General features: G+C 43.7%; 6 protein-coding genes across 6 annotated transcripts, besides 1 other annotated feature; 3 read left to right on the forward strand and 3 right to left on the reverse strand.

Annotated features, from left to right (window-relative positions):
* Nucleotides 1-155: 155 nt before the first annotated feature.
* BEWA_031580 (hypothetical protein) lies at nt 156-712 on the reverse strand (the record flags this gene model as incomplete). Its single annotated transcript, XM_004829914.1, has 3 exons — nt 156-332; nt 368-531; nt 670-712. The coding sequence occupies 3 exons, from the start codon at nt 710-712 to the stop codon at nt 156-158; spliced, it is 384 nt and encodes a 127-aa protein (XP_004829971.1).
* Nucleotides 713-1,122: 410 nt separating this feature from the next.
* BEWA_031590 (60S acidic ribosomal protein P0, putative) lies at nt 1,123-2,601 on the forward strand. Its single transcript, XM_004829915.1, has 2 exons — nt 1,123-1,187; nt 1,447-2,601. Exon 2 carries the CDS (start codon nt 1,468-1,470, stop codon nt 2,407-2,409), a length of 942 nt encoding a protein of 313 aa, XP_004829972.1. The 5' UTR covers nt 1,123-1,187; nt 1,447-1,467; the 3' UTR covers nt 2,410-2,601.
* Nucleotides 2,287-2,346: a microsatellite.
* A 401-nt stretch (nt 2,602-3,002) lies between the features above and the next one.
* BEWA_031600 (60S ribosomal protein L38, putative) lies at nt 3,003-3,239 on the forward strand (the record flags this gene model as incomplete). Its single annotated transcript, XM_004829916.1, has 1 exon — nt 3,003-3,239. The coding sequence occupies one exon, from the start codon at nt 3,003-3,005 to the stop codon at nt 3,237-3,239; it is 237 nt and encodes a 78-aa protein (XP_004829973.1).
* Nucleotides 3,240-3,307: 68 nt separating this feature from the next.
* Nucleotides 3,308-4,419, reverse strand: BEWA_031610 (hydroxyacylglutathione hydrolase, putative). The gene is made up of 4 exons (XM_004829917.1): nt 4,277-4,419; nt 4,053-4,242; nt 3,767-3,988; nt 3,308-3,707 (listed from the first exon to the last, which is right to left on the reverse strand). Exons 1-4 carry the CDS (start codon nt 4,295-4,297, stop codon nt 3,349-3,351), a joined length of 792 nt encoding a protein of 263 aa, XP_004829974.1. The 5' UTR covers nt 4,298-4,419; the 3' UTR covers nt 3,308-3,348.
* Nucleotides 4,420-7,556: 3,137 nt separating this feature from the next.
* BEWA_031620 (hypothetical protein) lies at nt 7,557-9,254 on the forward strand (the record flags this gene model as incomplete). The annotated part of the gene is made up of 3 exons (XM_004829918.1): nt 7,557-8,227; nt 8,357-9,066; nt 9,103-9,254. The coding sequence occupies 3 exons, from the start codon at nt 7,557-7,559 to the stop codon at nt 9,252-9,254; spliced, it is 1,533 nt and encodes a 510-aa protein (XP_004829975.1).
* A 48-nt stretch (nt 9,255-9,302) lies between these two features.
* Nucleotides 9,303-12,201, reverse strand: BEWA_031630 (26S protease regulatory subunit, putative; the record flags this gene model as incomplete). Its single annotated transcript, XM_004829919.1, has 5 exons — nt 9,303-9,766; nt 9,806-9,997; nt 11,235-11,508; nt 11,543-11,647; nt 11,977-12,201. 5 exons carry the CDS (start codon nt 12,199-12,201, stop codon nt 9,303-9,305), a joined length of 1,260 nt encoding a protein of 419 aa, XP_004829976.1.
* Between the last annotated feature and the right edge of the window lie 40 nt (nt 12,202-12,241).

A 12,241-nucleotide genomic window follows, 5' to 3' on the forward strand; every position in this document is an offset into this window, starting at 1 on the left:
TCAGAAAGACTATCCACAGAACAAGATGAACAGCTATCAACACAGTCTTCAGTAGTACAGTATGGAGTATAAAGAGTCCACAGTCACACTAATGACTTCTTCTGTCCTCCATTCCTGTCATCTCATAGACTCTCGCTAATCCACTCTTTTGGATCTCATATTTCCGTCAATGTTCTCCCATATAACTTACCATTATCTCCAAGAGCTGTTTCAAGCTTGGATTTTAGGGATGCAACTTCATCGTTGAGACTGGCAACAATATTTGGATCCGTCAGACTAGCTTCTACATTCTTCTTTATCCTTTCAATCCACGAAGAGCTGCCTCCTCCAGCCTACGCATTCGGTTCTATGGAACAACTAGACACACCTGTAGCTTTGTATCTTTAATCTCCTCAATGAGAAGGTCATACTCCTGTCGTAGCTTTGCATAGTCCTCGTTTAGCCGCTCAAACTCTTCGTTCCTTTTGCCGATCTCGGCCTTGAGGCCATCATGTTCCCCGTACAACTGTTTAAAGGCGTCCTTTAAAAGGTCTACATGTCTATGTGAACGAGTCGCAATGTGTAGCTCTTCCAAGCGGAAGGAGATGTGTAAAGACGGTAATAGAAGGTGTGAAGGCACAGTTGTGGACAGAGAGGCAACAGTACGAGGGGAGAGCACAGACGACTTACCGTACTTTGGTTTGATTGTCTTGTATTTCTCCTCAAAGGCCATAATATTGGCTGGAGATGTGCAAAAGTTTCGACTGGGTACGGGGCCCCGATATTGGAGGGAGACGCGGATTTGGCCAATATCGAGAGGAGCTCACCCAAGGGCTACACACGGGTGGATGGAGAGCTGGCAGGTCGTCAAGGGCCGCTAGGCTAGAAGATGGCTGGGGTAGTGCGAAGAAAATTCCACAGAAAAGAGACACAGGAGTCTAGAAAATACACAAAAGACAGACCGTCGATTTGACGGTGTTGACAGGTGATTTCGAGGCTATAACTCTTTACTCCGGAGACTTATTGTACCTTGATGCGGATTTGATGCCCAGAATGGACCACATCGGCTCATGGAGAGAAATTGGCCAACGTCTGTGCCGATCCAGTCATACCCCATGATGGAATTGGCAGACCCGATTGACTATTTCATGATTCCACCAGACTTTATATTTAAGTAAAATTTCAAAGCAGATTTATAGTTTTGAAAGGTAAGTCTAGTATACGACACGCAGGACTGGTCCTTTTCCCAAGGAGTTGCCGACGTTGGCCCCAACGGTTATGGCCACAGGACTTTGCGGCGGCCCTAGCGCTGCCAGTCCGTGAATCCCTTGGCTCATGGATCAAGATTGACGGAATTGCCAAGTGGTAGCTCACGGTGACGGAGGAATGGGCCATGGCCGTGTCCCCCTTATGGTTTTGTGAATACGCCCTAGACACACCACGTAAACAAAATACACTGACATTTAGGCCCGTGTATCGTATTTTAAAATGGCAAAGCTTTCAAAGCAGGAGAAGAAAAAGTTGTACTTTGACAAGTTGACCCATTTGGTCAAGACTTACCCAAAGATTTTGATTGTCAGCGTGGATCATGTCGGATCCAAGCAGATGGCCACGGTCCGCCACTCCCTTAGAGGGTTGGCCACTATATTGATGGGTAAAAACACCATGATTAGGACAGCCTTGCACAAAAACTTTGAGGACTCTCCAGAGATTGAAAAAATTGCTCAATGCATGAAGCTCAACACTGGCTTTGTGTTCTGCGAGGCTGACCCATTGGAGGTCCGTGATGTTATCTTGCAGAACAAGGTTCCAGCTCCAGCACGTCAAGGTGTCATTGCACCATCTGATGTCTTCATCCAAGCTGGCTCTACTGGTTTGGATCCATCACAGACATCTTTCTTCCAAGCTCTCGGTATTTCAACAAAGATTGTCAAGGGACAAATTGAAATTCAAAACGAGGTCCACTTGATTAAAAAGGATGACAAGGTCACTGCCTCCGGCGCTACATTGTTGCAAAAGCTCAACATTAAGCCATTCTCATATGGTCTCAAAGTAGAAAAGATTTATGACAGCGGCGCTCTCTCTGACGCTAGCGTTTTGGATGTTACAGATGAGGACATTTTCAGCTGCATGAAGTTGGGTGTAAGCTATGTCAATGCCCTCTCACGCCAGATTGGCTTCCCAACCAGCTTGTCTGTTGACCATACTCTTATTGAGGCCTTCAAGAACTGCGCTGCTCTCGCTCTTGACTCTGATTATGTATTCCCAGAGATCAAGACCCTCAAGGAGTTCTTGGACAACCCAGAGGCTGCCTTGGCTGCAGCCGCAGCTAGCGCTCCAGCAGCTGCCGCTGCTGCTCCTGCTGCTAAGAAGGAAGAGCCAGAAGAGGAGGAAGAAGACGAAGATTTGGGTTTCTCTCTCTTTGATTAAGCCAACTCGCTTAGCTCATCTCGACTATTAGTCGTAGGTTGAGATACTCGGCCAATTTCAACTGTCGGTCGGGAGAATTGTCGCAGTGAATCACCTGTAAAGCCCATTACTGGTGCTTGCACATTTAACTTGACGCAATGATGAATTAACTTAATCATTCGCAGTTTGTTCAGACAGCTTGCGCCCATGTTGATTACCACTTTCTGAGCGTCACTAACTTTTACACTTACTCTTCACTCTAGTCATTATTCTTTTCATGATAGCCATTGGTCATTCCTCGATCCACCACCCATGAGCTATCCAGGCCAATGTGTCGTTGGCGCGTGGGGTGTCCGGCGGCTGAGGTTGTTTTTCACTTTTTTCCTAAAGCGTAGCGCAAGTTTTAATTTTGAACGTCGATTCGTTGGATTTTAATCTTACGAGCCTCACAAACCTGACAGTTTTGAGAGGCGGTTGGTAGGACTTTTTATTTCAGTCGACTTTAAATTTCTCATTTTTGCCGTTGGATTTCGTGGCACAAGTTTTCGGTTATAAGTTGATCGAATAACAAACTCAAAACTACTCGTTTGTATAGCAGCACGTGGACTATAAAGATGCCAAAGCAACTTAAAGATCTCAAGGAATACCTCGCTGTCTTGAAGCGTTCAGACGCCAAGGGCGTGACCGTATACAAGAAGAAGGGCAAGGGTGGCGTTGTCAACACCAAGTTCAAGGTCAGGTGCTCTCGCTACCTCTACACTCTCTCTGTCCCCAACGCTGCCAAGGCCTCCAAGATTGAGGCCAGCATTCCAAGCAGCTTGGAGAAGAAGGTTATCTCTAGCAAGAAGTAATGGGTGTCTATGTTCTAACTAGTGTTGGTTTTAGACAATCGTAAATGTACTCGCGCTAAATCTTCACTTGTAGTTACTGTCTGAATCCCCGGAGGGATATGGAGCAAGTTTAGAAGCGATCCTTGAGGTCTCTGAGCTTCTTCATGGTGGACTCGATGCTGTCTTGTCCCATGACACTCTGTAAATGACTTGTCCGCATGAATGGGTTGTAAGTTCTCTCTTGTTTGAGGGTGGATGGGACTGTTGGTAGGCCTTGTTTTCTTGTATCCTGAGCCCATTTAAGCTTCTCTGTAACTTCTGGAGATTCGTCTACCGTCTGGGCAAACTTGAGGTTATTGACCGTGTACTCGTGACCGCAGTAAATTAAAGTTTCTGGTGGTAGCACTTCTAGTTTTTGCATAATCTCCAACATCATTTTGGCGGAGCCCTCAAAGAATCGTCCGCATCCAGCAATGAATATCGTGTCCCCTGAATGATTTTATGGGTACAGTATAGCGAAATTGGATGTATAGTAACAAAGCACAAACCTGTAAAGAGAATTGGCTGTAGGTCGGGATTAGTTGGAGAGTGGACAAAGTACATGATCTGTCCAATGGTATGACAAGAGGCCTTGATGCACTTGATTTCCAGACTTCCAAAGGGAATTACATCGCCATCTTGGACACTCTTGGTGACTGCTGGAATTTGCTCGTAGGCTGATCCGACAATCTCAATCTCAGGAATCAACTTCTTGATCTCCCTGTTTCCACCTGTAATGAGGTTTAGAGTAAGAATCCGTGGAACGAATGATATGCGTATAGGAAAAAAACAAACCGCTATGGTCCCAGTGTTTGTGAGTGCAGAGGGCACTTTTCAGTAAAACTCCCTCGTCTTTTGCGGCATCAATGACCTTTTTAGGTTCTGCTGGATCGACACAGAGTCCATTCTTAGTCACTGGGTCAATCAGAAGGTAAGCATAGTTATCAGACAAAGTCGGCACTGCCACAACTTTGGCGCACGGATTCTGCAAATGCATGTCAACTCTGACGAAAGCATACCTTGATGATATCCTTGAACATCGTTTGTGAAATGACACTTCCTGAGGAGCACAAGGGCCGATTGGATCTGTATAGGGTATAGCCCCGAAAATCTGCGATTTGAAACGAGAGAAGAGTAGCCAATGGCGATGGTATAGACCTGGGTGTAGTCAATGATGAAGCCAATAGCCTAGAAGTAACTCCAGCGATGCATGAACTGAGATATAGCCAAGATTTCATGGGTCTCTGCGCCACTATTTTCAGACGCACTCTTGCTAATATGTCTGTGTATGGTGTTTCAGTTTGGCAGAGATTCTCTTCAAGCTTTAGCCAGCACTGGATACACACTGTGTATATATGGGCATAAGTTTACCGATAAGCTGGTCCTGTTTCCCTCTAGCCTTTCTGTCTAGAGGCTCTTGTGCATGTACAATTGGAGTATATCGCCCTTTTGACAAATCTGTCTATAAAGGTTCGTTTATTTTCTATTTTTTAAAATGTGTCGGCTTTATCCCTACCCTTGTAGTTCTAGAGTTTATAATCTGGCTGGCTAGCTCTTCCCAAGGCTTCCGTTACCTTCAGTTTCAATTCCTTTAGGTGTCCATGGGGCTTGGCTAACTCATTCTTCTATCAATTCATTCTCTTTTCTTCGTCTTGACATATTCTTCTCAACGCTTTATTCCTAATTTCGTTTTCTTCCTCCTCCCTTTTGTAGTTGGGTGTTTTTACGATTGGTCTTTTCCACTTTTTTGTTCCATTTTCTCTGGAAACGGTTGATTTATTCTCCTTTTTCTAGTTTTTACTCTCTATTTGTATTTATCTCGATTTGTTTGTACGTTACCCTACGGGTTGTTCTTCCTAGCCCATTCTATTATCTTGATTTCCTGTTACATTCTTTGCTTCCTTTTTCATAGCTTTCTAGTTGGTCTGGTTTTCCTTCCACCTATCATTTTCTATACTCCACTTCCACCTTGGTTCCAGTGAAGGTCATCTTTGGGGTGCTTCCATCGTTTCCTTTCGGAAAAAGTACTGCTCCATTCTGCTGTTCCACCTTTGCCATGTGAATTTTTTGGTCCCTTTCATCTGTAATCACAGTGTCTGGTTTTAGCCATTGTTATCCGTTTTTGTAGCAGTGATAGTGGACCGATTTCCTGGAATGAGCAATCCTTAATTCTTGTCTTTTCTATGGACTTGCATGCAGGAAGATCCACAGCCTGTTTCAGAGTCTTGCCATCCAGTTCTAGTTAGGCACTGCATTGTAGATGATTAATAGGCGGATGACCCTTGGTTAACCGCAGCGCCTGCAAGCTCTTGAAATCTCAAAACGCTTCCATCCTGTAGAGCATACTGTGCTGCTTTTACTATGTAGAGTTTGAGTAGTCACTCTTCCTAGGAGCTCTTTAGATGCTCGTGTCTTTGTGGACCAACCTCAGTCTGTGGATTCTATAAATGGCTGTCTAGCTGTTTTGACTTATCTAGTCTCGTTCAAGGACAAGTTTCAGGCGACTGTTGATCTCCATGGCTACATTTTGGTGCCAAAAGTCTCTCGTAATCACGGGATCAAGTGTTACAAGTTGTTGTAGTCTAGACGAAATACTTGGTGTCATGTCTGCTTTTGGCATACACGTATGGAAACGCGGAGACGAATGAAAAGGAACAAAGTGAACCTGGAGCAGAGAATTTTCCTCTCGGTGGCAAAGGGCTGGGAGGAGGACGGCGGGGGGCAAAGAAGGAAAGTGTGTGCAGCTCTTCTGAACCAATGCAGGCCGAGATGAGAGAGAAGACGAAAGGAAAACTTTTGGGGGCGAAATGGACGACAAAAAGCTCAGGTCCCCACACGACATCAGCGTCTGGGTCTGGTGTCTACACACACGCCATTTTCCTCAGACTACGCGGAAAATTCCTTGTATTGCGAAGAAATTTCTCACACATCGGCCTAGGATTACACGAGGATCCTTTTGGTCGCTTTTCAGCCGCTTTGAGCCTAAAATGATCAGCTTCAGCAATGGATATCAGTAAGGACCTCTCAGACTGCATCAAAGCCCAGAGCTTTCTGGGAATCTTGTCCATTAGAAATGTAGGTTTAGTTTTCCGTGAATTCTCGGCATTTCACGCAAATGTGTAACGGTTATAATGACCTTTAGGGACTCTTTTTCATTGCCTTTACTCAAGCGCTCTTTGGAGTCGCCCTCTACACGATTCTGCATTACCTTCACCCGAGCTTCATTGGAGTTGCCATTTTCCTACTCGCATTGCACATTTTGTGCTCATTCCTAGGGTAAGTTGAATGGGTAGACAATAGTCTAGAGCGAACAAAGTGAGCTCAAGCGACCATGAGCGTAGCGAATAGAGGACTTTTGCGACTATACACCAGTATAGGAGCTCCTATATTACCTTTGGATGAATGAATTGGTCGTGAAAATACGCTCCAGATTCTTGTGACCAAAAGTGGAGCTCATAAGCTGGTGCCTTTAACTGGGCTATCAAACCAACATAGGATAAAGGACATTGACGGTTGCAAAATTCTCATCACAGACTTTTCTATTCCGAATCTGTCACAAAGAGACTGCCGAGCATTTGAAATGAAATGTTAAAGTCTGGCATATACTTGCACTATGACCCATGAAGAATGGGACACTACCATGAGAACCTACTGCCATTGCCAAAACAAGTGACGGGCGGCAAGTGTAGGAGTCTCCGTCGCCACTCTGGATAACTTGTGGATACGCCCACACACCAATCCTCTTTGGACCATGAAGGATTGACGGTATGGTCCAGAAGATATTTGGTGTACTTTTGAGTATTCACGACCAAATACCTTGGCAAGAGTGATCCATATGGACCCTTTGGAATAATGACATTATTAAACTCGGTGAAACTTGCATCACTGCATGTTGCACTTAGAATGTCCTAAGGGATGGAAATAATGCAAAGGATGGTTCGCTATAGCTGACCTAGTGCAAGAATTGGAAAAGCTAAAATGTGCCATAGACACACTCCAACTTGTAGACATTTATGAAATCACAAAATATCCATGTTCTGAGGCCGCTGGTATTATAGACAAGAGAGTCTGCACAAATATGAAGGCCATTTGTACCAGGGATAACCGTGACAAGGTTCAGAGACTAGGGGATTTATACCCTACAAAGATACCGGTAAATACACCCACTCCTCAATGCTACCTCGTTTATTCACATATTTTGATTCTGCAACAATTTCTCGTATAAATCACCAAGAAGTCTTGACTAAAACATCTTGTTAATAAAGAAAAGAACTAGTTCTGGACAAAATAAAGTACACCATGAAAAATAACATTGTTGATGAATACTTTGCTCCTAGGGTCCAAATAGACATTTCTAAACCCATAGGTGCATATATTCCCTACGGAAATTCCCTCATGTTTGTGGTTTCTATGCGTCTTCAAGGGATGGACTTTTTTAGGTACATACACTCTAGAGATGATGGAAAGCCATTTACCATGTCGGACGTTATTCATAAGGATATTGGACTTGGGATATTCTCCACTAAATCTCTGAAAAGCCTATCTGTCTTTTACAGGGACGGCGATAACACACTCGATATTCCTCTAATGATCTTGTTTGAGGAACAGACGGGAGGTTACTGCTACTATTATAGGAGTGGTAGCAAGTGGACAAAAGAGTGCAGAGAATCTCAACTTTCTGAGTCTGACACAGAGCGTAAACTTGAAGATATTGTAGATGAGTGTTGCCCATATTGTGGAATCTCAAAGAAGACGTTATGGGCACTTTGGACACTCTCTGCGCTATTCTTCATCTATGCTCTCTTTGAAGCATTTGTCACGTACAAGAAACCAGAGTGGAGTCTAATATACAAACTTGCGGGTAGTATAGAATTTGTGATACACAAGGCAGAGATATGGATGATTGAGAATGTCCCGATTTTTAAACACTTTCTTATGCTAGTCGTTGCTAAGGATAAGCCTCCACAGGGGTAATGTGTTTGGGTCTATACGCGGGATATCTGCTCCATGTCTCTTCCATTCTAGGATGTTTGTTCTAACGACCTGCTACGCTCTCCATCTTCACCAACTTGCATGTGACAATTCATATCAACATTTAGATTTCTGGGTGCTTGGAAGCGAAGCATGACTCTAGAGGTAGCCTATATTGTGGTATACATCATCTCAATGACATTTGTTTCCATGACGGCTTTGGATTTGGCGGATTTGGTGCATTTCCTTCCGAGGGCTCCACAGATTCATGTACGTTTCATTTCTATTTTATCATTTCTCCCACAGGACCTGTCGTTTTATGGTATGAATTTGGCTCCACCATTTTCTCTTGAGCATCCACATCTTTCTTCACCGCCAACTTTACCAACTGGAAACATACCACTTGTACTTCACAAGAATGCAATTTTTCCAAACCATGGCATTTCACGCCTTCAGTACATCAAGGAACAAGTGGAACCGTTGGCAAAGCCTACAGATTCCAAAGCTGATACAGCAGCTCCACTCTCTCCTGTTGCCAAGAGCACCTTTGACGCCTCGATTAATGACAAGAATAGTGCAACCATGAGCCAGGCATCCGTAGGAAAAGGTGATGGTTCTGTCGTAAAAAAGGCTACTGGTCCTACGCAGGCGCCTGCGAAGAATGAGGCAAAGGAAGATACAGGCACATTTTATGATAATCTCCCATTTGTTCCGCATCTTGGAGAATCAGAGGGTGAGACTGAAGAAGTTTCAAAGGATGAGTTTCCACCAGAAACTGGTGATTTAAGTCCAGAGGGTAAATCCGAGGTTGTTGTAATGTACAAGTTGCAAAAGAGACGTAAGTTGATCTGGACACTATACACCAAATTTTCAGCTCTAAAGATTCTGGCTTCTGCGTTTATAACACTCTGCTTCTTCTTTTATACCTACTGTCTCTGGATCGTCTTTACCTTTGTCTTGAACAAGGGCACAGACCTGGATGCACTCACTAGACATCCAGAACAATTTACTCCACTTATTGAATGAATAAACAGGTAACTTATCGCAATAATTGTTATTCGTATTATAAGATGTTTAAGCTAGATAGTTGAGTGCATTCTTCTTCTTGGCTTGTACCATTGTGATTCCTTCTACAAAGTCTTCATGTTCAATTTCAGTGGCTCCACGGCGGAGTGCAACCATTCCTGCTTCTATGCAGACAGCTTTGAGCTGTGCTCCATTGAAATTGTCAGTTGACCTTGCCAGTTCTAGGAAGTTGGTATCCTTATTGACATTCATTTTTCTCGAGTGTATTTGAATGATGTTTGCTCGAGCTTCTTCATTTGGGTGTGGTAGTTCGATCTTTCTGTCTAATCTACCGGAACGCAAGAGTGCAGGATCCAAAGTGTATGGTCGATTGGTAGCTGCAATGACTTTTACTCTGTCATCACTGCTAAATCCATCCAACTGGTTCAAGAGCTCCAACATTGTCCTCTGGACTTCTCTGTCTCCAGACAATTCGCTATCGAAACGTTTTGTACCAATAGCATCAATTTCGTCTGAATGGACGTGTATAGAATATATGGAAGGAAACGTACCTATAAAGATGATAGTAGGTGCCTTTTCCTTGGCAAGGCTAAAGGCATCCCTAACCATTTTGGCGCCGTCACCAATGAACATTTGTACCAATTGGGGACCTGCCAATTTTAAAAATGTCGCCTTTGTTTGTGCAGCACAGGCACGAGCCAAGAGAGTTTTTCCGGTACCCGGCGGGCCATGCATGAGAATTCCTGAATAAATGTGAGTAAAATATGGATGATATGCAAAATGTCTTTGGTGGAAAATGATGTAATGAGAAGAGTGGGATTAATGGTATAGCTAGTAGTAAAATGTTCGTCATCAAGGCTGCCTTTAAAACACTCCAGGTGTAAATGTGATGAGGAAGATGAGATTTTCCTTTTTTAGGGCAAGAGTCCACAAGTGAACCTATGCATGCTCAATATGCTACATTCTTACCATTCCCAATCACCCATCCATATTAGTACTCCATTAGTGTCTCAACTGGTGTGAGCAGAATGGTCAGTGTGGATGAATGGGATATTCCCTAAGTAGTAAGAGTTCACAAGTGGACCTGCGCATACTCAATATGGTACATTCTTTAAAAACTCCATAGGATATACTTGTCTAACCCAAGGATCTCCCTTATAGCGATTATAAAGTTTCCATCCAGCAAAACAAGCCAAGGCAGAAGTACCAAGAACAGAAGAGACACTGATAGAAATAGTCTTAATAGGAGGATTAGAGCCAGGAGAGTCTTCATGAGTGTCATTAGATTAAGCGCACAAGAGGGTCAAAGAAGTAGTTTTTCCAGATGTACCACCCCGCATAACCTGTTCCTCCTGTACCGGCTGTTGAAGTAACGCCAGAAGCAACTTTAGTAAGAATATTCTTAGTCTTAGAAGTAGGAGTTTCTTCAGCATTCTCTTTAGGTTTAGCTTCAGAATCTTTCTTAATGGTTTCTTCAGTCTTGTCTTCAGGTTCTTGACCAGAGTCTAGTTCTCCTTGAGGTTGAGGTTTAAGAGTAGAGATGCAAGGAGTACCGAAGGATTTGCAGACTTTTTGATTAGGGGCAGACGACATTCTCCTAGCTCCTAGTTTTCGAAGTAGTAGACTTTTTGATGAAAAGTAGGAGAAGCCATGACCTTTGAAACTACATTAACCTTGGATCCTTCAAGACCAAATTGCGATTCACATCCGTCTATAGTATGAGTAAGAGAATAGAACTGATGAGAGTAATTGTCCTTCCACAGGAACCATACCCATCATCCAATAGTACTTCCTCCATCTAGCCGTACCTCCTCATCCATACACTCATCCTCCCTCACAACTAGCTCACCGTCAGAGATTGTTTACCCATGTAGACCCTTTGGCATCGTTAGGTTACGACTATAATCCCACTCTTCTCATTACATTCCATTTGTCACAATTCGAGCAGTTCCTTACTCGACACCTGAGACTAAAACGTACCTTTTGGTGGTTTGATACCAATTTTATCAAAGCGTTCCTTGTGTGTGATTGGGAGTACAATGGCTTCGATGAGTTCCTGGATCTGTTTATCCAGCCCTCCAATATCGGAATAGTCCTCAGTTGGTCTCTCGCAAACCTCCATGGCTTTAACTCTATTGTCATACTCTGGAGGAAGCTTGTCCAGGACGAGATAGCTGTCCTTGTTGACGCCAACAAGGTCACCTGGGCGAAGCTCGGTGTGAGGAACTAGACCAATTACTGGGAGATAAATTGTCTGAATGTGTTGATTATCCACAAGCTCAACAAACCTGTCTGGTGGATGTTTTTATGACTAGAGATTTCCCAGTTTTTTTGGATTCTACGTTGCTTATGAGTCCACACTCTTCATCTTCGTCTTGCTCAAAGTCGAGTAGCTAAATGGTGGTATTTTTTGCAATGATGAATAGTCGAGTGGCAAAGTGACCAATGGGAGTTTTGTGAGTATAGACTCTAGAGCTACATGTCATCAATGGATGGACTAAGAGTGTACTATTAATCAAGCTTTAAGCTGCTGTATCAGCTCACTTTGCTAAAAGAGTCTAGGGGCATTATGCTCCATGCAAAGTAATGGTAGACAGCTCGTTACACTCATTCTTCGGGGCTTGCCCGTCCTCCCTCTGGCTAAAGCCTACGGTCATCTAGTACTCCTTAGAGTTCTACTGATCCAATGGTCGCAAAGGCGCCATTAGTCAATCCTACTAACCTCGACAACATTGGCGACAAGATAGGGGAGCTGTTTGTTCAGCTGGATCTTTTCCATATTGTCCTTGATCCTTTCTTGTATCATCTTGCTTTGCGATTTGAGTCTGGCGTGTTCGCTTTTGAGTATTTTGACTTCAGCGTCGATCATGTTGGTCCTGGCCCTAACATCGCGGTCGCTCAGGAGCGAGATCTCCGTCAAATCAACAGCTTCGCTCTGTGCACTCATTTTGTTCTCTGGTGTTGCTCAATCGACCGAAATTTGCAAA

This window comes from Theileria equi, chromosome 1 (genome assembly GCF_000342415.1).
Source record: "Theileria equi strain WA chromosome 1, complete sequence".
In the NCBI taxonomy this organism is placed as follows: domain Eukaryota; phylum Apicomplexa; class Aconoidasida; order Piroplasmida; family Theileriidae; genus Theileria; species Theileria equi.

Excerpts from the sequence above, each read along its gene's own strand:
- BEWA_031590 (XM_004829915.1), top strand. The coding sequence starts at position 1,468 with ATGGCAAAGCTTTCAAAGCAGGAGAAGAAAAAGTTGTACTTTGACAAG.
- BEWA_031610 (XM_004829917.1), bottom strand. The coding sequence starts at position 4,297 with ATGTTCAAGGATATCATCAAG. Across the intron at positions 4,243-4,276 it reads TGTTCAAGGATATCATCAAG|AATCCGTGCGCCAAAGTTGT; the intron begins GTATGCTTTCGT and ends ATGCATTTGCAG. Across the intron at positions 3,708-3,766 it reads ACAGCCAATTCTCTTTACAG|GGGACACGATATTCATTGCT; the intron begins GTTTGTGCTTTG and ends AAAATCATTCAG.